General features: G+C 55.3%; 1 protein-coding gene and 1 long non-coding RNA gene across 5 annotated transcripts; one reads left to right on the top strand and one right to left on the bottom strand.

Annotated features, from left to right (window-relative positions):
• The first annotated feature begins 26 nt into the window (after window positions 1-26).
• LOC122225239 lies at window positions 27-17002 on the top strand. Of its 2 annotated transcripts, none has more exons than XR_006205170.1 (3): window positions 27-122; window positions 1253-1441; window positions 16597-17002. It is a non-coding gene; the product is annotated as an uncharacterized LOC122225239 (long non-coding RNA). The 2 variants fall into 2 exon arrangements; XR_006205171.1 differs by lacking the exon at window positions 16597-17002 and adding an exon at window positions 4343-4418.
• Window positions 2671-19042, bottom strand: PNPLA3 (patatin like phospholipase domain containing 3). Of its 3 annotated transcripts, none has more exons than XM_042948072.1 (9): window positions 18847-19042; window positions 16020-16252; window positions 14381-14446; window positions 11734-11943; window positions 10795-10855; window positions 8232-8447; window positions 6465-6597; window positions 5395-5500; window positions 2671-4118 (listed from the first exon to the last, which is right to left on the bottom strand). In XM_042948072.1, exons 1-9 carry the CDS (start codon window positions 19031-19033, stop codon window positions 4110-4112), a joined length of 1221 nt encoding a protein of 406 aa, XP_042804006.1. In that variant the 5' UTR covers window positions 19034-19042; the 3' UTR covers window positions 2671-4109. The 3 variants fall into 3 exon arrangements, with proteins under 3 accessions (XP_042804006.1, XP_042804005.1, XP_042804003.1); XM_042948071.1 differs by having other exon boundaries at window positions 2671-3962; XM_042948069.1 differs by lacking the exon at window positions 2671-4118 and adding an exon at window positions 4837-4985.
• Window positions 19043-23433: the final 4391 nt, after the last annotated feature.

Raw genomic sequence — 23433 nt, 5'->3', positions numbered from 1 at the left:
CTGCGCAAGCGCGGAGCCTCCAAAGACGCCTGCGTAGCTGCTGGCGCGTGGGGCGCGGGTCGGAGTGAGGATCCCAGGCAGCGGGAGTCCGGAGTCGCCCCCGGGAAAGAGCAAACCCGCCGGTGGGTGCGCCGGGGCTTCAGCCAGGGTCCTCCCTTAGTCCTCCTGGCGCCCCGGCCCGGCGGATGCTGTGCGGGCCCCACGCTCCCGCGAACCGCCGAGGCTCGCCTCCCTTGGCCTCGGGGGTAGCACAGATCCGGGTCGGCGCCTGCCCCCCTCCGGCCGGCCGCCCGGGTCCTAACAGTCGCGGAAGCCCCCGAGGGCTGTCCCCCTTTGGTAAAGGGAAGGGGAGGGTCATACCACGTCTCGGGATAGGAATCAGGGAGCGTGACAACGCCCGGCACAGCACAAGGCTCTGGGTGGGCCGTGGGTGCACGACCATCGTCCATTCAACCGAGCCCATAAATGCTAGCGGGGATTCCCCCCCCCCCCCCCCCGGGCACGGGCCAGGGGCGGAGAACCGGATGGCCACGGGGCTTCACCTCGCCCCTCGGTGGAGGAAGCAGCCCCCTCCCCTCCGGGAGTCAAAACCATGTCGTAAATAGTAGCCACGTGTAGTGATGAAAGCAGGAAGAAACAGCTGAGTGATGGGATGGGGGAAGAGGGAAGAGGGACCATATTATGTGTCCTCTCCCTTCTGATAACAGTATCATTTCAACTCCTTTTCTTCTCCCCCCCCCCGCCCCCTCCCAGAGTTCCTGACACCCTCTTCCATTTAAATAGCACCCCAAGTCCCCAGGGGCCCTGGAGACCACATTCCCCTTCTTGCCTGGGAAGAAACCCAAGCCAGCGCTGCCAGGGCCAAGTCCTAACCTCCCAGCACCCCTTGCAGGTTGACCTACCCATCGACACTCCCCCTCCACCCACCCACCCCGCTCCTGGGGTTCAGGAAACCTGTCCCTGACCGCCAAAGTGAGTCTATTGGTATCTCCTGAAGCCCAGCTCGGACTCAAGAGGCCATTGGTGGATCTAGGAGCAGACTTTAAGCACAAGCCACACAAGCTGGACACTTGCTCAGAATTCCTTCTGCCAGTTCCTGTTTCCTCATCTGGAAAATGGGGATGATAGCAGTTCCTAAGGCATGGCGGTATACTGAGGCCTTGATGAGCTAAAGCGTGGGGCCTGGCTCACTGCAGACACTGGATAAACTACATCTTCCTGCATTTTCTCCTCCATTATTGTCTTCTCAAAGGTAATCCATGAGGTTGACCTGCAGACGGCAATGAGTCCTGAGCCAAATATTCAAGAGCCTATTGTGTACAAGGCACTGGTTACAGAGTGACAGAAGCCACATCAGGAACACAGACAGCTTTATCCTCAAACACTGTGTCTGACAGTCAGAATGCACATTAACATATTGAAGGCTCTGAGAAGTCCTGCAGTAAGTACCTCTATCTCACTTTCTTGAAGCCGGTGTTTCCTGAACTGATTGGGTCATAGAGACTTTGGGTTCTGGTTTTTGAGGCTCTTCGGCCCTCGGTGACAGTGTTCATCAGGCAAAAGGTAGAGTAGCATTTCCCCGCCCCTATCCATGTGACTTGCTTTGGTCAACAGGTTGAAGGCCAAAGGGATAGTTCTCACTTCTGGATGACAACGTTTGAGCACCATATTCCTTTCCCACTGTCGCTGCCATCAGTGACCCTCCAGATGGGGGGACAGTTTCGGGCTAGGCCAGCCAAGTCTGATGGGTATGCAGTATAAGAAGTCAACCTTCTGGGGGAATCTTTGTTAAAGGCCACCTGACCCAGACTAACCTAACTGATCACATCCCTTAGTGATACCCGCAAGGACACCAGCTTTTGAGAAACTTGGTTCACGAAGGATAGATCTGGCCCCGTGAGTAGTCGAAATGCAGTTTAGTGACTACACTGGCTCCCTTAATAAAATGAAACCTCAAGTCTCAGAGGTCATGAGGAAGGGACACTGGGTCTCCCCACAGATGCCCATAGAGGTCACTCACTTCTTAGCTTGGAACACGACTGTTAGGATCCGGGCAGGCAGCCAGAGGGGAGCAGGCTCCGACCTGGATCCAGGCTACTCCCGAGGTCAGGGGAGGTGAGCCTTGGCGCTTCGCGGGAGCGTGTGGCCCCACACGGCACCCGCCGGGCATGGGCTCCAGTGAGTAGGCTCAGGACAAGAGGCTGGGTTCCATAATCCGGCAAGATTGGGACCAGCTGGAGGGGGCGGGGGAGAAGGGGTTCAAGGAGTCTCTGGTGCCCAGCTCAGGTGACTTGGAATCTGACAGGCACAGGGCAGCTGTGCACTGGAGGGTTATACTGGTGAGTAGCCGAGGAATGGCCAGTGGAGGTGGCCAGGTGGGCTCAGAGACTGGGGGGGTTCCTCAAGGTGAGGCCCCCAGATGCAGCTGTGAACTCTCAGTACAGCAGGTGAGGCTGAACCTTGGGGACCAGCCCAGCACTCAGGACAGTCTGGGGTCCCAGAAGGAGAGGGACTCTAGGGGAGGGTCTGGGCCAGTGTCTAGGATAGGGTCCATGTGGAGACCACCTGGCTGGCGGGGCCATAAACCTGGGGGAGGGGGGGCATTTGAAGGGGCTCAAGGGAAGAAAAACGAAAGCAGGGCTTCTGGGAAAGGACGCAGACACGACGGAAAACGTTTCAACGTCACATTTATTAGGAGATCTTTTCCAGTGGAAGTGATAAGTATTTACCATAGAAATTTGCAAAACACAAGTGCAGCAAATAAACTACGATTACAGATAACAGCGTAATGATCACTACCATCAGTGCTTCTGGTGAATGTGCTTTCAGTCTTTTCTCCATAGACCCACATGCACACCTTTTGTTGTTGTTGCTGTTGTCATGGTTAAACCAAGACTAGGTTCATGCTCTGCACCAAGTTTCATTATCTGTTCCCCAAATAAAGACTGTGGCTCCCTGGCATTCAGTAGACTACACAGTGATGATTCCTGACGGTGGAAAATTCCAGAGCACAAATGTACCATATAAGGAGCAAGGGGTTCGTTTGCTAAGGTGGTAGGAACTTCAGAATGTGTTTCCGCGCTGAGAAGAACCCTCAGCAGTGCCGGAGAGGTGAGGGCCTGTGGGGGGTGCGAGTGGGGTGGCATTTAAGGCACAGGTGGTGAGTGGAGCCTTGGCCATTTCTAAAAGAATATTATCCTTCTTTGTCTTAGCACACATTTTCTAAAAATGATAAAACACGTGTTCATTTTCAGGAGGTTGAACCATTTCAGAAAGTAGTAAGAAAATAAGTTGCATGTCATTCTACCAGCTGTTAACAGTTGCGGTGATCGGGAAACTTGAGAATCGGGGGCTCAGGGCAAGGTGTGAGGGTATGCTCCAAATTGCCCAGGTGGGTGTGGACCCGGCCTCTCCTACCCCCAGGCCAGCTCAGCAAGGGGGACAGTGCCTTGCTCTGGGGCTCAAGAGGCGGGGAGAACCTAGCGCTCACCAGCCCGTGCCTCACTTAGGGGGCAAAGCGCTCTCAGAACAGGAGCCTCGGTGCCCACGTCCTGGAGACACAAGGACCCAGCAAGGAGCCGCAAAGCGGGGTTCTGGGCGCTGGGCGGTGGCCCCGAATGTTCACAAGGAGCCTGCCTGGGAGGTCCCAGTCTCATGGCAGCTCAAGGCTCACCCAGAGGCTGTTCCTAGAACCACATTCTCTTTTCAAGGGGATGTGTTTGCAAGGAAGTGCTCTGTCTGAACCTGCTGGTTCTTCAGCTGCAACGTGCTTACACAGCATAGGTGACGGCTGCAGCTTTGTGAGCCGATGCTGAGGATTTTGAGCCGATCAGTGTCTTTTCTGTTCCACTCGAATGCATAAATGAAAACACGTTTCACCTTGAGTCACATTACTCTGTCCTTGCTGACAAACCACACCTGGGGAGAAGGTAGGTCCCTGTCTCTTTGTCTCTGTCGAGGCTCTGGGAGTACAGAACCGGGAAGGGGCCATTGAGGAAAAAGGGGCGCGGACCACAAGCCCCTTCTGTTGTGCTGGGCTCCTGCCTGGGGGCCGGGGATGCCCGTCTGTGCACCGGATTTTTCCTAAGGCTTGCTAACACCTCACTGGTTCACATAACCTATAATGCAACACATAATCAGATTCCTGTATATTTTATGCAAAACTCTTATCACATATTTAGGCTAGGGCAAAAAAGTGTTCCAAAACGTGAGTCAGTTACCGCCTTTTAATGGCCATGACCAGCAGCGCCCTCCCTGGAGAAGGCTGCCCCCCCACGCCCCCCCCCCCCCCCACTGACCACCTCCTCTATGGGAGATGGGATCACGTTTCTCTTCCTTGCAGCCCCCAAGACTGCACAACGGGCAGCCCAGCCCCCAGCCACAAGTCTCCCACCACCTGTCACGACACCAGCTGTGGGAGGAACCCTGCACTGGGAGGGCTACAAGACGGAGCTGGCAATGCCCCTCCCCACCGGGCTTCCCGTTGCCATTTCCCAGCCAGATGAGCTAACAGACACAAGAACTTACATATCGGACTTCCTTACGCTCCCGACCACCACACACACACCCTAAAGCAGCTTAGCCTGAGCCTGGCTTTTCGTAAACACAGTACATCGCTTTTGGTTTCAACAATCTGTAAATTCGGCACAGAGGCAGGACCCCACGCGTCACAGACACTGGAGCATTAGACGCCAGCGTGCAAGTACCCATGCAAAGATCAGAAAGGCCTAGCATCTATGAGAGGACGTCCTAAACTTGTCTCCTCAAATGACTCAGAAACTCATCTGCCCTCGGAGGGTAGGGAAGTAGGGGTCTTGCCCAGTCCCAGCCCCAAAAGGCCAGGCCGGACAGGAGGGTGGCGCTGCTGAGCGGCTTGGCCCCTACTGGACGTCCACAGGTGTGCAGGTCCGCTAGGGAGCCAGGAGGCTAGAAACGCCCTCATGTTCCCCGGGGAAGGCCGCTGGCTGCTTGCCGGTACCTGGGGTCCGAAACACATGAAGGACGCTAACTCAGGTCTTCAGTCTCGGCAAGGATGGAGGGACACCACCAGCCAAAGCTGAGCGCCCCACCGTGCAAGCTCTGGGCGCCTCCGGGTGGTGGTGTCCAAAGCCACGGCGTCCCCGTGATGTCACCATCCTGGGATTCTAAGCCTGTGGCCCTCCCAGCCACCTGGACACTTCCCACTGGACGCCCACGGGCACAACAGAGCCCATCAGTTTCCTCACGCAGACCAGCTCACCCACCAGCCTGCACCGCGTGCCATCCCCGGGCCTCCTCCTTCTGACCGGCAAGTCGGAGGTCCGACGAGAATCTACGTGACTAGGCACACACACCCCCGCTTCCAGATGAAAGGGGTGCCTGCCAGACCCACACACCCACAACCAAATCATCTACCTGGCGCGTGGGGAAGAGATGCGTCACCACTTGAGAACACGCGTGCGAGGTGATCCACTGTAGCCACCGGATGTCCTCAGGAATATCTGGAAGCCACGTCACCAGTCTGCAGGGATAAAACCAAGACACAGACACAAAGCACACACACGTATCAGCATGAAAACGAGCCCAAACAAACACAAAACAAAAACCGAAGGCGGGTATCTTACCACCATGCCCTTTGTCCAGGTAAACCGCCAGAGGCACTCCTCTAATTCTAATCTGATCAATCCCAGAAGGTGGATTAGGGACGGTCAACCAAAGACAAACCGATGTAAAAGCCCTAGAGCAAAGTTAGGTCACTCTGGGCTTGCTTTCTGGGCTCCAGAAAGCTCAAGGGGTACACGTGGAAATAAAAAAGGTCCTGGTTTGCCAGGCTTCCCCCTTGGGGCAAGGTGCCTGCTGTAGCTTATGCAGAGAATCTCGTAGCCAAGGTGGCCCAGGGTTGTGTTCGAGCCCAGCAGACTCCCCCGACCCCTGACGCCCAGGTCACCAAAAGGACCCGTGTGGTGGGCTTTGTAAACGCCTGATCAGACCCCACCCCAGGGCAGAGGCGTCGGGGAGCAGACGGCTGATTCAGTAGAGCGGGGAAGGGATCTGGACAGGTTCACCAAGGACAAGAGGACTGAGCTGGATTCTGAAGGGTGGTCTGGCCTCTAAAAGGTGGACGGAAGGCCATGCCGACCAACCCCCTTAAAAAGACCGTAAACGCCAACGGGAATCTGAAGAAAGCAGACGTGAAACAAATACCCTGAATTCAAGAGTCTGCCTCATGCCCTCCCGACACACCATGAATAAAATCCCCAAATGAAAAGCGCAGACCTACAAGAGGGAGCAAACGAGAAAAGCATCGAGAAAAGAGGGGGGCTCTTCATCGAGAAAAGCGAGGCACCTTTCGGGGTGCTCCTCACAGACAGGGAGCTCCATCCCGCTCTACCAGGAGCCAGGCCACGGGTGAAGACGCGCACGTGGATTCTCGCCATCTGCGCCCAACCAGGGAGGAAGGCACGAAGCCACACAAAAATGCTCACCTCTGGACCAGAGCAACGGCAGATTCCACGGGCAACGTACAAGGCAGCATCGCAAAGGACAAGATCTTAACTGGCAAGGAGTTGCAGATCTTGCTCATGTATCTCTGCTGGCTTTTAATCGCTTCACTCAGAGCTGAAAAATACAATTTGGAGGCGTGCCTCCCACCAGCGTGAACACCAAACCACCTGTCCAGGTAGTGCTTGGAATTTCTGTGAAATACACAAATCCTGGCGTACAAAGAATCAGACGCATTCACAAATGAGATCCAACGAGGAGTAAGCCCAGAAGAGCCCTTCGATAGCCCACAGGATAAAGGGTTCCCAACGAACAACTCTCTTTTAAACGAGAACCATTTTCAGGGGCGCCTGGGTGGCTCAGTCGGTTGAGCGTCCGACTTCGGTTCAGGTCATGATCTCACGGCTCATGAGTTCGAGCCCCACGTCGGGCTCTGTGCTGGCAGCTCAGAGCCCGGAGCCTGCTTCGGATTCTGTGTCTCCCTCTCTCTCTGCCCCTCCCCTGCTCATACTTTGTCTGTCTGTCTGTCTCTCGCTCGCTCTCTCTCTCTCTCGAAAATAAATAAGCATTAAAAACATTTTTAACAATAGCTAGTTTTGGTGGGATACACAAAGTTCCCAAATACCCCATCGACTTTATGAACTTTTCTTTGGACCTACAGCCGCGCTCTGCTTCCTTCTGCCTGGAACCCTCTGGCCTGCTACCCCTCCCCTCCTTTTGTTTTTGTTTGTTTGAATGTGTTTATTTATTTTGAGAGACACAGAAACAGTACGGGTGGGGGAGGGGGAGAGAGACGGAGAGAGAGAGAATCCCAAGCAGGCTCCGTGCTGCCGGCACAGATCCCAGAACTCCTGAAACCACAAGATAATAACCTGAGCTAAAAGCAAGAGTCAGACACTTAACCTACTAAGCCACCTGCTGTCACCCTTTTGTAATGACCTCACAACACCTCAGATCACATTAACCCAGGCAGCTGCTGGCTTGCATGGTTATCACAGTAGGGGTGTTGGTGCCTTGGGGCAAGGGATGATGTCCCCTCTGTCTTTGAATTTCCCCAAGTGCCTGATCTGAAGCTGGCTTGTGCACTCCTGTCCACCTAATAGTTGATGATGTGATAAAAATAGATCACCACTTGGGGCGCCTGGGTGGCTCAGTCGGTTGGGCGTCCGACTTCAGCTCAGGTCACGATCTCACAGTCTGTGAGCTCGAGCCCCGCGTCGGGGTCTGTGCTGACAGCTCGGAGCCTGGAGCCTGCTTTGGGTTCTGTGTCTCCCTCTCTCCCTGCCCTTCCCCCCCTCATGCTCTGTCTCTGTCTCAAAAATAAAGAAAAACATTACAAAACCTTAAAAACAAAATATCACCACCCAACGGAGATTCAACATTGTGGGGAGGCAGGGAAACACCGGGGCGGGGGATCCTCAAAAAAGAAGGCTTTGAGACGGGTGGGCAGGCAAAGAGCGGTTCTGAAACAACAGACCCACCCCCGTGGCCCCCGGAAATCCAGTGTGCCTGGTACTCAAAACAGCTGGAGTCAGCTTCCCTCTGGCCATGACCCCACGGGAAGAGAGACTGAGCAAGGTGCCCGAGGGGGGTGATGGGCCTGCACCAGGAGCGGGGCCCCCACACCCCGCCCTCTCCATCTCCTGCAGGGCCGGGTCACCTTCCTCCACAACACACAGAAAAGAAGCCCGTTGGGTCGCTGTCACGGGAAACGACACCGCCTGCCATCCCGCCACCCGAGCTGCCGGTACCTGTGGTGAGCCTGGGCGGCAGGGTCTCCAGGATGCTCTCGTCCCAGGGCAGGATGCTGACACGCAGGTGGTCCAGCAGCTCGTCTCCCTCCATCTTCGTCCCCCAGGCAGCCGCCCTCGGGGGAGACCCCGGCCTCGTGTGTTCCGAGGGGGGCACGAGGAAGCCCCACTCTTCTGGAGATAAACTCAGGCCCTGCCGAGGCCCGCTGCAGATGCCTGCCAAGGGTGCGGGAAACCAGGCACCGGGTGAACTTGGGCGGCCGGGGTCACTGCTCACACACCCATCCACAGAACGACGTGCGGGCAAAGCCACGGGCCGTAGGCCTGTTGCCAGCCAAGTACGAGGCGAGGCGGGGATCCACGAGGGCAGGCGTTCCCTGCCAGGGAGAAAGGAGGGTGGGGCTTTGAAGCCAGAGAGATGTGAGTTTGGCTGGCTCTGGCTTGATCACCCACTAGCTGTGTGGGCTCCACAGCCACACGAGAGGGCATGAAGGTAAAACGGGAATTCTAATTAACGGGTAACAACTGAACCACCGGCTAAGCCTGTGTTGTGGGCCCTGAGTTAGGAACTTCATAATAATCTGTTCCCAGAGGACAACCCCTACCCGGGCCAGCCTGGCTGAGGGCCCCACTTAGATCTTTAGACTCAAACCCAGCACAGAAGCTGCAAATGCCAGGCTTTGGAATTACCAAGACTCCAACCTGGGCATTCTTAATCCAAACTCCCTTTGCTACAGATGGAGAAACAGAGGCCCTGGGAGGGAGGTGGTTTGTCCAAAGTCACCGAGTTAGGAAAGTCACCGAATCACCTGAGTGCGACCCTAAGGGGTCTGCTGCTGTCACCGATTCCCAGGTTCCCTCCAACTTCCGTCCCCAGCCCAGACGGCTCTCCGGCACTTTGGGGCCCTGACATCAACTGCCTCCAGCACAAGTGGCCAAAAATGTCCCTGGGGCACTGCACACCCACCCGGCCCGCCAGGAGCAGGCCACCCTTCCCAAAGAACACGTTCCCTCCCCTTCCTGAGAGCCCTGAACCGGGGGACAGAGCATCCCCTGCCCAGGCTGCTAAAGCCAGAACCCGGGACTTTGTTCCAGATTCTTCCCCTTCCTGAATCTCTAACCGGTCATCTTTGAGCCCTGTCCTCTCGGGCCTCGCCAGTCCCCCAGAGACCAGCATCTTGCCCTCTCCACCTGCAGCCAAAGCCCTCTGCTGACCTCCCTCACTCCTGCTTCAGCAGCCCTCAGTGGCTCCCCACGGCTGCAGGCGTCAAGAGTCAGCCAGGCCCAGCCCTGCCCCTCCCCCCTCTCTGCCCACCTCTCAGCGTCCCCCACCCCTTGCCACTCCAGCTACGTGCGCCTTCTTCCCATCCTCCAACCAACCACGCTCTCTGTGGTCTGCAAGCCTCCTGTTTGTGTCCCCCGTGCGTAGGACGCTCCCATCCATCCCCGAGTTGCAACATGATTGACATCCTCCTGAAGCCATGCCTTCCCCCAGGCCATGCAGATCCCTCCTGCGTGATCCTACGGCATCCTGTATCTTCCTATCAGGGCACTCGGCACACGTCATCCTTCCGTTTACTTATCTGCCCGTCTGACCACCAGACTAAACTCTAGGAGGGCAGGGGCCACATCTGCCTATTCACTGTGGCATCCCGGCACAGAGCCAATAGCTTGGCACCTAGAAGGTATACAGTCAACGCTTTCTGAGTGGACAGATACGTGTATGTCCTTTTAACCATGACTTCTCCTTGGTCTTGGCCAAAGACTAATTCCGAGAGGCCATACAGAAAACGTACGTACTTCTATTATTTTTATTTTTTTAAAGAGGGCGCAAGCGGGGCAGAGGCAGAGAGAGAGGGAGACAGAGGAACTGAGGACCCAAAGGCGGCCTCTGCACTGCCAGTGGTGAGCCTGACGCTGGGCTCAAACTCGCCAACTGTGAGATCACGGCCTGAGCCGAAGTCGGACGCTCAACTGACCGAGCCACCCAGGCGCCCCAGGAACCAACGTTTAGTATTCAAGAAAAATAGCTCCAAATACATCTAATATTGCGAGAGCCCAACTCCCACAGCCCAGACCAGCCAGATGACCCAAAGGCAGGAACCCGTCCCACAAAGGACGTCAGCTGACCTTGAGGGTGTGACCCACACCTGGCTGGAGACAACTTGGGGCTCAGGGCCGGAAACCTTGCTTAACTTCCTCTCTTGTTTACCAAAACGTTCAAAATAGTTCAAGCAGAAAAGAAAAACGAACAGAACGGCTTTTGCTGTTCAGACAGGTGGCACTAAGGAAGGAGAGAGCCCCGGAACTGGGACACCCAGTGTCCCCGCCCCAGCCCTGCCGCTCAGTGAGTGCAGTGTGGCCCCTGGCTCACATCCATCTCCCCGTTTGTAAAATGGGACAGAGATTTCCTCTCTCAGAGCGCTAACATGCGGGGTAAGCAAGTTGCGAGGTGAAGACGCTCAGCCCTGAGTTTCTACCTAACTTCAACCTCCAGCTGCTGACTGCTAACGAAAAGCTTGTTAAGAAGGACACGTCTGCCCCCCACCTCGCCCATACGTACCGTTCTCTTCCAAGAATCTGGTGGCGTCTAAATACCCGCGGAGGCATATCTCTCCAAGCACCTGGCAACACATCAAGTAAGGTCACTGCAGCGGAGGGGGCCGTTCCGAAGGCTCCCGAGACAAACAGAAGAACCCTCCCCACTCCGAGCTGCTCAATGGCCCAGCACAGCCCCAGAGACGCTGGACAAAGGGCTCTGTGCTCTGAAAAAGCAAAGGTTCCACTTTCGTGCAAGGCTGGGCTCAGAGGACATCCCCTCCGTGGAGCCTTTGCCGGTGGCCCGGCATGACGGGGGCTGGTTTCTCCGGGCCCCCTCCGTCCCAAGACCAGCCTCCACCCTAACAAATACCGGGGCGCGTTCCAGCTGTCACTGGGACAGTTAACGGCAGCCGTCTCTACTCCTCTGAATACAAACCACACACGCAAACCAACGTACAGCCTCCCCTTTTCGCCTGGAGCGCACACTGTCCACACAACAGCCTACACACAGCCTTCCTTCTCCCCAGAGAACCTTTCGTGTCCAGGGTTTACACGTTTTACGTTTTGGTTTTCTGTTTTCGTTTTTCGTTTGTTTGTTTGTTTTAATATCAGGGAGAAGAAACCTCCTACAACAATCGAGAAACATTAAACCACCAAATGTGGTGTGGTTCTTGACCACACTTGCAAGTAAGAATCAGAGCCCCTTGGAGGTGGGATCTGAGCTACAGGGCTGTTTAAATCTTCCCAGGTGATTCCAGGGGTCAGAGTGGGGCAGCACTGAGCTCCCAGGACGGACACTCTTCCCTGAGTTCCTTTTCACTGGGGGGAGGGGGGGCTGGGAGGGGAGGGGAGGGAGGGGAGGGATCTGATTCCGTTTGTGGAAAGAGCCATTGTTAGCTATCCTGGCAAATGGGGAAGCAGAGAAGAGCTGCACCCCCAAAACACACAGCCCCCAACTCACCTTGAGATCTGGAGGAAGTAACGCTCGTATTAGAAGGTAGACATTCTCTGGGCAGAGGCGCAAACTGAGCTTGGTTAATTCCACGTGAAGAAAGTTTGTGGACTTGACTTTAGGGCAGATATCATACTCCCCAAAGAAGGGGGACACGGTGATGGTCGTTTTGGAATCAAAGAAGGGGATGTTGTTAGTTATTCCTCCATCCACGTATCGCTTTTATGGGGAAGAGAAAAGGACATAGCGTCAGAAACTCCGGGCTGGTGTTTTATGTGTATTTCAGATTATGGGGAGAGGCCTCTCAGAGCCTCAGGCTGGTATGGTGAGAAGACAAGGTTCTGGAAACTTTCTGTCAACAAATCCTCATCGAACATTTCTATGCCAGACCAGGCTCTAGGCTGGCACTCAGGATTGCTGTATCCTGTTGTGTCGTTTGTGCACCACACAAAAAGTGCCTGGCAACGAGGCGGACAGAGGCTGGAGCCCAGCCCACATTGTGCTGGCCAAGTCTGAAGCCCAGGAGGCCACCTCTAGGTGTGCCCATATAATTTGCATGAAAGGGATCTGTTTGGGCAGGAGCTCTGTGTGCGCTGGAGACAGAGTATGATGTAGACCCTGCCATGAAAGTGACAGAGGTCATGGGTTAGATTCCAGACCCCTCTTGCTGCTTGGAAAATCAGGACAAGCACCTTGAGGAGCTTTGGAGACCTAAATGGCCGTGAACCTGGGATCAAGGCAGCCAGAAAAACATTCTTTGTACCCACGGCCTAGTGGCATCTGGGATCAGCTACTGTGGGCATCAATTTCCCTACATCCATATCCTCCCACAACTTTAGGCTGGCGCAGGCAGGTTTTGGTACAATTTGGACAAAGTCTGCACCCATCAAAGTGAAGTCTAGAATGATTCCCAAATCCAAGGCCATCACAGCTCAGCTGTCTGTGCCCATAGGGGAAGGCCTTCAAATATCACAGCCGGAAGACTTCCCAGCCAATCCTTCCCGAGGCCTAAACAAGTACAGAGAACGGCCCATGCTCAGCCACATCTTAGGCATGAAGAGATGCTCGCCTTAGGGGCACCCGTGGCGCTCAGTCGGTTGAGCGCAGACCGGCTCAGGTCACGATCTCACGGTTTGTGAGTTCAAGCCCTGCCTCAGGCCCTGTGCTGACGGCTCGGGGCCTGGAGCCTGCTTCAGATTCTGTGTCTCCCTCTCTCTCTGCCCCTCCCCCACTTGCACTCTGTCTCTCTCTCAAAAATAAATACACATTAAAAAAACTAACATATTGGGGCGCCTGGGTGGCTTGGTCGGTTAAGCGTCCGACTTCGGCTCAGGTCACGATCTCACGGTCCGTGAGTTTGAGCCCCGCGTCGGGCTCTGTGCTGACAGCTCAGAGCCTGGAGCCTGTTTTGGATTCTGTGTCTCCCTCTCTCTCTCTGCCCCTCCCCCACTTGTGCTCTGCCTCTCTCAAAAATAAATAAACATTAAAAAAATAGTTTAAAAAAAAACTAACATATATACATACACACACACACACACACACACACACACACACACACGATGTGGCCCAGAAGGCAGCTGCCAGGGGCCCAGGATCTAGTCCAGAGCCTGCAGAACAGACAGCTCGGCCTGTGTTTCCCCATCCCAAGTAGGGCTCAGCAATGGACCAAAACACATACTTGTGGAATGGAACCAAATCCAAAGCCCTGTTGGCAGCTTCTGCCCAAAGCCATGGGCCGCAAAGGGCAGAATCGGACCCACGGTGGGCTGAAACCCTCAAGCCCTAAGAATAAAGCACTACCTTAAGCAAGTAACAGACCCTTAAGCATCTTATACTTTAACCGGGGCACTGGGGACCTATCCTTGGTGCTCTGGCAAAGATTAAGTGAATCAGCTTACCTTCCGGGTAGGCAGATAATTAATTCTACATGAAGGTGGTTTTGTTTCCCCGGGCAGCCTAGAAGGGGGCTATGGCTAGGGAACCTCTGTCTGAAAGGCCAAGAGAGCAAAAGACTCTGCATTTGGGGACGGGTCCCAGGCTGCCTGGAGAAAGTGCTCTGCAGGCAGGAGCTGTGCAGTTAGTTTAAAAGCAGACTCGGGGGGCGCCTGGGAGGCTCAGTCGCTTAAGCGTCTGACTTCAGTTCAGGTCATGATCTCACGGTCCGTGAGTTCGAGCCCCGCGTCGGGCTCTGTGCTGACCGCTCGGAGCCTGGAACCTGCTTCGGATTCTGTGTCTCCCTCTCTCTCTGACCCTCCCCCATTCATGCTCTGGAGCATGTTTCAAAAATAAATAAACATTATTTAAATAATAAATAATAAGTAAATAATAAATAATAAATAAATAAATAAACATGTCTCTGTCTCAAAAATAAATAAACATTAAAAAATAAATAAATAAATAAAAGCAGACTCGGGGTGCCTGGGAGGCTCAGTCGCTTAAGCGCCTGACTTCAGTTCAGGTCATGATCTCACAGTTCGTGGGTTTGAGCCCCGCGTCGGGCTCTGTGCTGACAGCTCAGAGCCTGGAGCTCCTTTGGAATCTGTGTCTCCCCCTCTCTCTGCCCCTCCCCTGCTCATGCTCTGTCTCCCTCTCAAAAACAAATAAACGTTAAAAAAAATTAAAAACAAAAAACAAAACAAAACCAAAGCAGACTCACCACGCCTCTGAAGGAAGGAGGCATTAGGCCACAGTAGAAAGGGATGAAGGAGGAACAAACCAAGGCCTGAGGAGACAAAAGGAAGTGAAATTACAGGCCAGAACAGCCTGTCTTCGATTCCCCTGGGCCAGCATGAGCCTTCTTCAAATGGACAGAGAAGCAAGCCTAGAATGCTCTTTGGAGATGGGGTGCTTTCATGCACGAGCTGAATGGGTAACAAACGAACCCTCACGCTTGTGTTTCAGGCCTAAGGATGAGCTCCTAAAACACTGTGGGTATCAACTTCCTGTCCCTTTCCCCACGGGAGAGAGCCGTACGGGGCCCTCGCAGACGGGACCCAGCGTCGCTGACTGGCAGGGAAGACACCAGACAGGGGCTTTGCAAACGCTGACCTTCCTTAGAATCACGTGGAAAGCATGCCGCCCACACACTCCACGGCCTACCCCAGGATTCTGACGTAGCAGGCTGGAGGCACCCGAGAACCTACCACCTGAACAGGCTTCTAGGTGCCGCTGATGCTGGGGGTCCAACCAGCACGCTGAATAGCATGGAGCCACGGGGCGGGAAGCAGGACCGACCCCCTGAGAGAACCCGGCTCCTGCGAGCATGGGCCAGTGTCGGCTATCTAGACAAGGCTTCTGGTAACAAGGCTAAACAGAGGTTGATCCTGGCTGCTGAGATGCTGCTGGTTACACGTGCCAGGCTGCTGGCTCCTATGGGGCATATTAAGTGCAAAAGGCATCAGCCAAATTAAATGGGATTTTGAGGGGCGCCTGGGTGGCTCAGTCAGTGAAGCATCCGACTTCAGCTCAGGTCATGATCTCACAGTTCAGGGGTTCGAGCCCCACGTCGGGCTCTGTGCTGACGGCTCAGAGCCTGGAACCTGCTTCGGGTTCTGTGTCTCCCTCTGTCTCTGCCCCTCCCCTGCTCACGCTTTGTCTCTGTCTCTCTCTCTCAAAAATAAATAAACATTTAAGAGAAAAATAAATAGGGGCGCCTGGGTGGCTCAGTCGGTTGAGCGACCGACTCCGGCTCAGGTCACGATCTCACGGTTCGTGAGTTCAAGCCCCGCGTCGGGCTTTGTGCTGACAACTCAGAGCCTGGAGCCTGCTTTGGATTCTGTGTCTCCCTCTCTCTCTGCCTCTAACCCACTCGCGTTCTGTCTCTGTCTCTCTCAAAACATAAATAAACATTAAAAAAAAAAATGTTAAATAAAGAAAAGAAAAATAAATAAATAAACAGGATTTTGATACAGTAAGTGATCTTCTCCGAGCTAGACCCTTAGGCCAGAGGCGAGTAATCCCACCCTCGTGGGACCTTACTCCACATGTGCTCATCGAGGAACACACATCGTGGGGATAGGGATCCTTGGAAGACGTGGTCACGAGCCAAGTCTCGAAGGGGGGCAGGTAGTATTTGAAACTGAAACTGACTGCGGGCATCCAAGGTTCACCTATGCTAGGACCAGACCACCAGAGGCACACCCAGTTAACATCACCATGGGGGCAGGAAGCCAACCAGCATCCCCCCTAATCCAGTTCCCCTGCGTCTTAAGAAACGAGGCCAGTGGCCTATGACAGCCCTCCCTGGGTTGCAGCCAATCTTACTGGACAATCCCCCGGGTAAGCAAACTGCTTACATCCACAACTTCGTCTTTGGACTGAAAATCAGACACCAGCACACTTTCCCCATCAGACACTCTGGTGAGTGAGACGCACATTCTGCCAGAGACGAGCGTGTGGACGTTGGCTGGCAGGTGTCTGTGGAGATGTTCTCGAATGTAGCTAGTCACACGGAAGGACGGATGGAAGATGCCAATGTTCCGTCTCCTGGCAGCATAGACGAGGCCCATGAGCACATGCACGATCTTGTCTGGGGGGCGGCAAGACACAAACATACAAGGGATGGTGCCCCGTGGAGATGGCAGTGACCAGAAACCAGGCGGCAAGGAAGCTGCCAACCGTTTTCCAGTCCTGCACGAATACGGCAGCCACATGCGGCTATGGAGCCCTTCCGACGCGGCTCAGTCCAATCAGAGATGTATAAACGACGCACCGGAATTCAAAGGCTTCATACAAAAAAAAAAAAAAAAATCTAATAAAAGATGTCATTAATAATGTTTTTATATCGGTTAGCTGCAAAAATGAACATGATAGGCTGGCTGTATTGGGATGAATGACATTTTAATTTCAATTGTATCTTTCGCTTTTTTTCAGCTCGGCGGCTGGGAAAATGTGAAACAGCACACGCAGCTGCACTGTCTTTCTATTGGACACTGCGGGCCCAGGTTCCCGCCACGGGAACAGGCCCCCCAGAGGCCCAGGGGAGCTCCCTCTCACCTACACGCCCCCAAAGCCCGAAGCGGGAACTCCTCAGGAAGGGAGCGTCAGCACAAAGGACCTACCTAACACTGCAGGAAGCAGAGAATGAGTGCAGGCTGGGGCCCCAGTGCGAAGCCTGCCTCCAGCTCCTACTAGCCGAGCGACCTCAGAAAGTCGCTTCACTGCCTCTCTCCGTCTCAGATTGCGCACGTTTTCACTTTGGGGACAGAGGGGATTAGATACACTACCATCTGTAAGGCACTCAACCCAGAGAAGGCTCCTCGTAAAGGACTAGATTTAATCTTCAGGCTCTGACACCAGGATTACCGCTGTCCAGTGGGCATGGGCCACATTCGTGCTCCGACCAACCTCACTCAGCGGCCTGGACCGCTCTGGCCGATTTGCACGGTGCTGGCATTGCAGGACGAGTCCCCACCCCGACCCCTGGGTCATAAATCCTGAGATGCGGAAGGACAGACATAAGCCAGCCCGTCTTGGCCCACCTCTGACCTCAACTCAACTCTCCCGACATGCGTGGCCCCACGGAGCCCAGGTGGAAGGGGCAAAGTTGCACACAGCTGGCACATTCTGCCTGCCTCTCCTGCCGAGCACCTGGCTTAGAAGCACTCACGGGAACTCTTTCCAAGTTGCAGCCCTAGGAAACTTTCCTCAGTGGTCCCCAAGTGAGACAGGAGGTTAAAGCAGGGCTCCTGCCCAAACCTCCAGACCCCACTTTCCAAGGATCTGGTGGTCCCCAAGCCTCTCCCTGTTCTACAGGGCACAGACCAGGACTGCACCTGTCCTCTGCCAGTTAGGAACCCTCTCTATACTAGAGTCAGCACAGGCCACCTTGACACACAAAGGCCGTCTTTTATCACCCCCCGAAGCCCAGAGTGTGCAGACTGGCCATGTGGCCACACGAATCCTCCCTGAGGCCACAATTCCTGCCCTTTGCTCCCCTCCCTGTCAGTGGAGAAGCCAGCTGGGGCCTCTCTCCTAATCCCCACCTCCCAGTCAGCCCAAGGCCTGCTCACTGATCCTATCTAATTGCAGGGGATTCCTGGCCACCGGGATCAAAGTCATTCCCTGCTGGTGGAGTCTAACAGTCCCCATTCCCGGGAAAGGCAAAGAATAAACTGCTAAGGAAGTTGAGCAGGGGCCAGTGAGGTGCGCGGTCTTCCGGTCTGGGGATCTCTGGGTGCCAACAGCTCTAGCTGCCACCAGTCCCAGGTCCTGTCCCCTGGCTCAGAACCCCAGGCCACACCCTAGTTTGGCCCAGCTGGGCACAAGCTCCACATCTGTCCCTCCCACAACTACCCACATACACAGATGTTTCATTAGCACAAGATTCAAATGCACAGCACCTCATTTCCAGCGGCACTGAGCAGGGTGGGGGTGGGTGGAAGGAAGGCATGGGGGTGTCCAGGGATCTACCCCAGCCCCTAGGAACGATATCTAGCACTCCCCCAACACACACACACACACACACACACACACACACACACACACACACAAAACATGCGCCCCACCCCGCCTTGTCCCTTTAACCTCAGATCAGCAAACCTGCCCAGGAAAACTCTGGAGGGTTGTCCTCCCCCTGAAAGGCTATCCAGCCCCCAGGAGGTGGGGCGGAGGGGGGATGTCTCCAATCCCTGTAGTCGCCAGAGCGAAGAAGGCTCCCACCCCGGGTCGGAGGCCAACGCCCTGCTCCCGGGGGCAGGCCCGCCCTGCTCCGGACCCAGGGCAAATCGCCCAAAGCTTTGTGAGCTGATGGGGACCCTAGGGGCCAGCTCCACCCTCGACGCCGCATCCCCGGTCCTGCTCCCTCCTCCGCGTCGCTCCAGAGGAGCCCACTCTCAGTCCCGGGGCGAAGGGCTTCCCGCAAGCCCGGGCGCCAGGGCGGGGTTGGGGTGGGGATGCGCTCGGGGTTCCCACGCCCACGGCAGCCAACCCCAGGCGCGTCCCCCTCCCAGGCTGGCGAATGAGCCACCCGCCGGCGCCGGGCGAGAGGACACTTCGGAGGAAGCCTCTGTCCGGGCAGGGGCCCCGGGGATGCACTCCGCGCTGTCCGCGTCCAATGTCAGCTCCACCGGGCGCCCCGCGACCCGTCCCCGCGCGGAGCCGCGGCGGTGGCCCGGGACATACCTAGGGGCATCCCAGAGAGGAAAGTGACGCAGTGCAGCGCCCCGGCCGAGGAGCCGAAAAACATGCGCGCGTCGCGGAGGAGGTGCGGGGCGCGCTCGCTCAGGCAGCTTGTCACCCCGATGTGGTAGATGCCCAGGAAGCCGCAGCCCGAGAAGGACAGGCTCCAGTCGCGCCTGGGGTCGTACATAGCGGCGGCGCTCCGGGGGCCCGGCGCGGGGGCTCTCGGGTCCGCGCGCGCCGCGGACGGCCGTCCCGCTCCGGGACCGCGGCCCGCCCTGCACCGCCGGCGCCCGCGCGCGCTCCCGGGGCGGCCTCCACGCCGCGGCTCGAGCAGTCCCTGCGTGACGTCAGCCCGGCAGCCCCGCCCCCTCGGGCCATGCAAATGAGGGGCCGCCAGAGCGCTAGGGGAGGGGAGGGGGGAGGGGGAGGGGGGAGGGGGGCGCTCCTGGGTCTGGGCTCGGGAGGCAGGGAGGCAGGGCGGGGGCGGAGGAGAGAAGAGGACCTGGCCCCCAGGTCGGCGGAGGAGGGAACATTTTCCATCCCCAAGTGGCCTTGCACGTCCTGGAGAGAAACCTCTCCCTTTCCGTTCCTTCCCATCCCTTAAGTCAGCGACAAGTAGCAGTCGCCCTCTTAGCGCCTTGGGATCCTGTGATACTATCTTTCCCCTTTTCACGCGGGACCGCGAACCTCCAGCAGGCACCAACGTCTCAACAGAGTGGAAGGTCTTTGCTGGATTTTCCTGCCGTTTTTGTTTGTTTGTTTGTTTGCTTGCTTGTTTTTTGTGTGATGCCTTCACTTCCTGGCAAGTGGTAGAGATTTTTCGTTGAGTGATACTGACATGAGGTTTCCGTTCCACCGTGTCATGGATAAGTTGAAGTTGGGGATAACCGGTGCTGGGGGGTGGGCAGTGCAGGAACGAGGGAGTTTGCGGGCATCTTGAGGAAGTGCCAAAAATGCCCCCTGACCCTTGTGCCCTGCACAGAGCATTTCCGCAGCAGCCTGTGCAGGGAGGTTAGGCATCTGTCCGGAGCCAGAAGTCTGGGCCTCCAGGGCCATCCTACTTCCTGTCGATGTGGACAGAGAAACCTCCTCCCTTCTCTACAGACGGGGGTGTGGAGTACAAGGAGTGTGGGCTTTGGAATCAGGTCACCCTCCCTTTCTGTGCCTCAGTGTCCTCATCTGAAAATGACAGGCTTCCTGTCAGGATTCAAGATATCACTCGTGGGGGCTCCTGGGTGGCTCAGCCAGTTAAGCACGGGACTTTGGCTCAGGTCATGATCTCACGGTTTGTGGGTTCGAGCCCCGCATCGGGCTCTGTGCTGACAGCTCAGAGCCCGGAGCCTGCTTGGGATTCTGTGTCTCCCTCTGTCTCTGCCCCTACCCGGCTCCTGCTCTGTCTCTCTCTATCTCTCTCTCTCTCTCAAAAATAAATAAACGGTAAAAAAAAAATATCAAAATACCACTTGTGAAGCGCCTGGACATGTGGATTGTGCATGACCTCCCCACCCACAAACCTTCCTGAGCCCGAGACGTCCCCTGCTTTGCTGAGCCTGTGCCCGTGGGAGTGGGCAGCTGGGAACAGGGCAGAGAATTGCACAATGTGCTCCTTGCCAGCTGGGGTCAGACAGGGCGATGTCCAACCTTCTTGTTTCAACTCCTCTGTTGTAAACAGGTGTTCCTCTTGTGGCCTGCTGATTCATGGATGGATTTCACATTTTTGTGCTTTTTGTTGCTGATATTGCTACCTAAAATGGCTCCACACACGATGCTGAAGGGCTGTCTGGTGTTCCCGAGTTCGAGAAGGCTGTGTGTGCCTTGCAGAGAAAATACCCGCATTAGATACGACTCGTCCAGGCACAGGTTACAGTGCTGGTGGTGGCTCCGAGTTCAATATTAATGAGTCATCTAGATACATATATATTTCTATATAATATATACTTCTGTTTTTAAACAGAAAACACGCGTAACTTAAAGGTTCTGCGTTGATGGGTTGGCAAAAGTGTTACGACCAGAGGCGCATAGGAACTCAACCTTGTGTCTCCTGTAAGAACAATTCAGGGGTCACTGATTAAGCATAAGCATAATTCACAGCGATAGAACCACTCTGAATAACGAAGACTGGCTGTACTTCACTGAAACTCCGCGAAGGGGAGCAGGTGGGTCCTGTGGACCCTGGGGGTTCTTTCCTCCATAGAACCAAAAGTGCAGAGTCGTCTGCTCTGACGGTGCTCGCTCAGTCCCCTCACCTCCTCCTGCAGGGCTGGGCAAAATGAGGGCAGGCATCCTTCACCCAGTTAAGAAACCCCAACATCTGGGGACTGAGCCTGAGGGTTTGGCTTCTCTATCAACCTGCCGGGTGTCCCGATCCTTTTTCTGTGCTCCCCTTGGTGCCCCTGACTTGCTTGTGACCCTTCTGCCTCCATATTCCTTGCTCAGCATTTTCTAACCGCCACCAGTGGCCTCAGGGAAGGCGTTCCCCTGATCAGCCCGGTGTCAGCCTCCCTTCACCGCCCTCAGCCCCCACCCTGGGCTCAGCCTCCTGAGCTTTGGCTGAAATTCACACTTTTCTCCTTCCCCTCCTCCTCCAACTCCTCCTTCTTTATCTTTGTAGTAAAATGTACCAAGCATAAAATTTACCATTTTAATAAATTTTTCATGTTTATTTTTGAGAGAGAGAGAGAGAGAGCGAGAGCGCATGTGCACAAGAGCAGGGAAGGAGCCGAGAGAGAGGGAGACAGAATCCGAAGCAAGCTCTGAACTGTCAGCACAAAGCCCAGCGCAGGGTTCCACCCCATGAACTGTGAGCTCATGACCTGAGCTGGCCAGATGTTCAACCGACTGAACTGCCCAGGCGCCCCTTAATACTTTTTAACAGCTCAGTGGCACGAAATACCTTCACAATGTATGCAGCCAACACCACCGTCCGTTTCAGGACTTTTTCATCTCATAGAACAGAAACTCTGGCCCCATTCAACATTTCCCTCTTCCATTCCCCACAGCCCCTGGCACCCACCATTTCATTTTCTGTCTCTGTGGATTTGATACCCAAGGGACCTCAAAGAAGCAGAATCCCACAGCATCTGCCCATTTGTGACGGGCTTATTTCGCTGAACACCGTGTCCTCAAGTTTCAATCATGCAGGTGTCAGAATCTCCTTCCTCTTTAAAGCCGAATAGTGTCCATTGTACGTATCGATGGTGTTCAGAACACACCCCCCCAGAATATAGCTTCTTGGCATAGTGAATATTTTCAGCTGAAGGAATCTGAGAAATGGCAGCTACAGGGACTCTGACCCACCCTGAAGTGGGTCACAGACCCTCACGGGAGGTGGCTTCCTCTATGCCTGAGGACAGGAGCCTGCTTGTCTGCAACGATTCGGGGACAGAGGAATCTGAGCCGATGGGCCCTGCTAAGTTTCCAGCCGTGTTCACCACACTTACCTCTTACCCTTTGTCCTCCCATATTTTTCCACGACTTTCCACTCTTCGTTAAACTGAGCATTAAAACGTTCAGGTTGAACCCTTCCTTTGGGTATTCCTTTCTTTGTTGTTGTTTTTTAATGTTTATTTATTTTTGAGAGAGAGAGAGAACAGGCAGGGGAGGGGCAGAGAGAGGGAGACAGAGGATCCGAAGCAGGCTCTACACTGTGATCGCAGAGCCCAATGCGGGGCTTGAACCCAAGAGCCGTGAGATCATGACCTGAGCCAAAGTCAGATGCTTAACTGACGGAGCCACCCAAGTGCCCTTGGGTCTTCATTTCTATATGAAGCCTCCTGTGTCACATTGCTTATATTAATGCATAACTATGCTTCTCTCACAAATCTGTCCCAGTCGGGAACCGAAGAAGAGATTTCTCCCGCCTTCGGTACATTCCGTGAATGCGCGTGCATTCACGTGATTCCCTCCCGCATCTCCAATAAACACCCCTCTTGCTCCATCCCGGTCCCAGGACCCCACTCTTCAACCCTGGGCCTCAGGGATGACATAATTTTCAGGTGTGTCCCTGTCCCCAGAACGGGATCCGGGAAGTCCTGTGTCATACGTGCGTTCCCCCAATCGTCCTGGCTCCTGGGGAATAGGACAGTCCCCATTGGCCGTGTTGGGAGGGCATGGAATCGGCTCTGGGAGACCTGGGCGACGCCGAGGGTCTAGTCACTGAGCCGTGGGGAAGTCGGACAGACGTTCCCTGCCACACACAGAGGCTTCGTGGCTGCCAACCAGCATTGCCCGCCTGCCAGAGATGACGCTGTGCACACAGCCTGGCCCCCCAGCCAGCCCCTTGCGGTGTTTATTGAGTGAATAAGTGAACGAATGAGGGAATGAACGCTAAGGCGCCCTCCTTTCCTCCCAACGCTCCTTCACAGACCTCCACGTTTTCTTCACTATTCGTTAGTAGCCTAGGTGTGGTCTTAGACGGATTCTTCCGGAAGCCGACCCAGAGACCAGGATTTGAGTGCCAGGCGATCCCAGGAGACACTGGGAGGAGGGGGTGGGGGGGTGCAAGGTTGGGGTCTCAGAGGCAGGAGACCACTCTGGGTAAACGGGGCTCACTCGCACTGGGGTTCTCAAACAGAAACAACACGCCAT

Source organism: Panthera leo, chromosome B4 (assembly GCF_018350215.1).
Source record: "Panthera leo isolate Ple1 chromosome B4, P.leo_Ple1_pat1.1, whole genome shotgun sequence".
NCBI lineage: Eukaryota > Metazoa > Chordata > Mammalia > Carnivora > Felidae > Panthera > Panthera leo.
The sequence above is the reverse complement of the archived record's forward strand: the minus strand, read 5'-3'. Positions and strand labels throughout refer to the sequence as shown.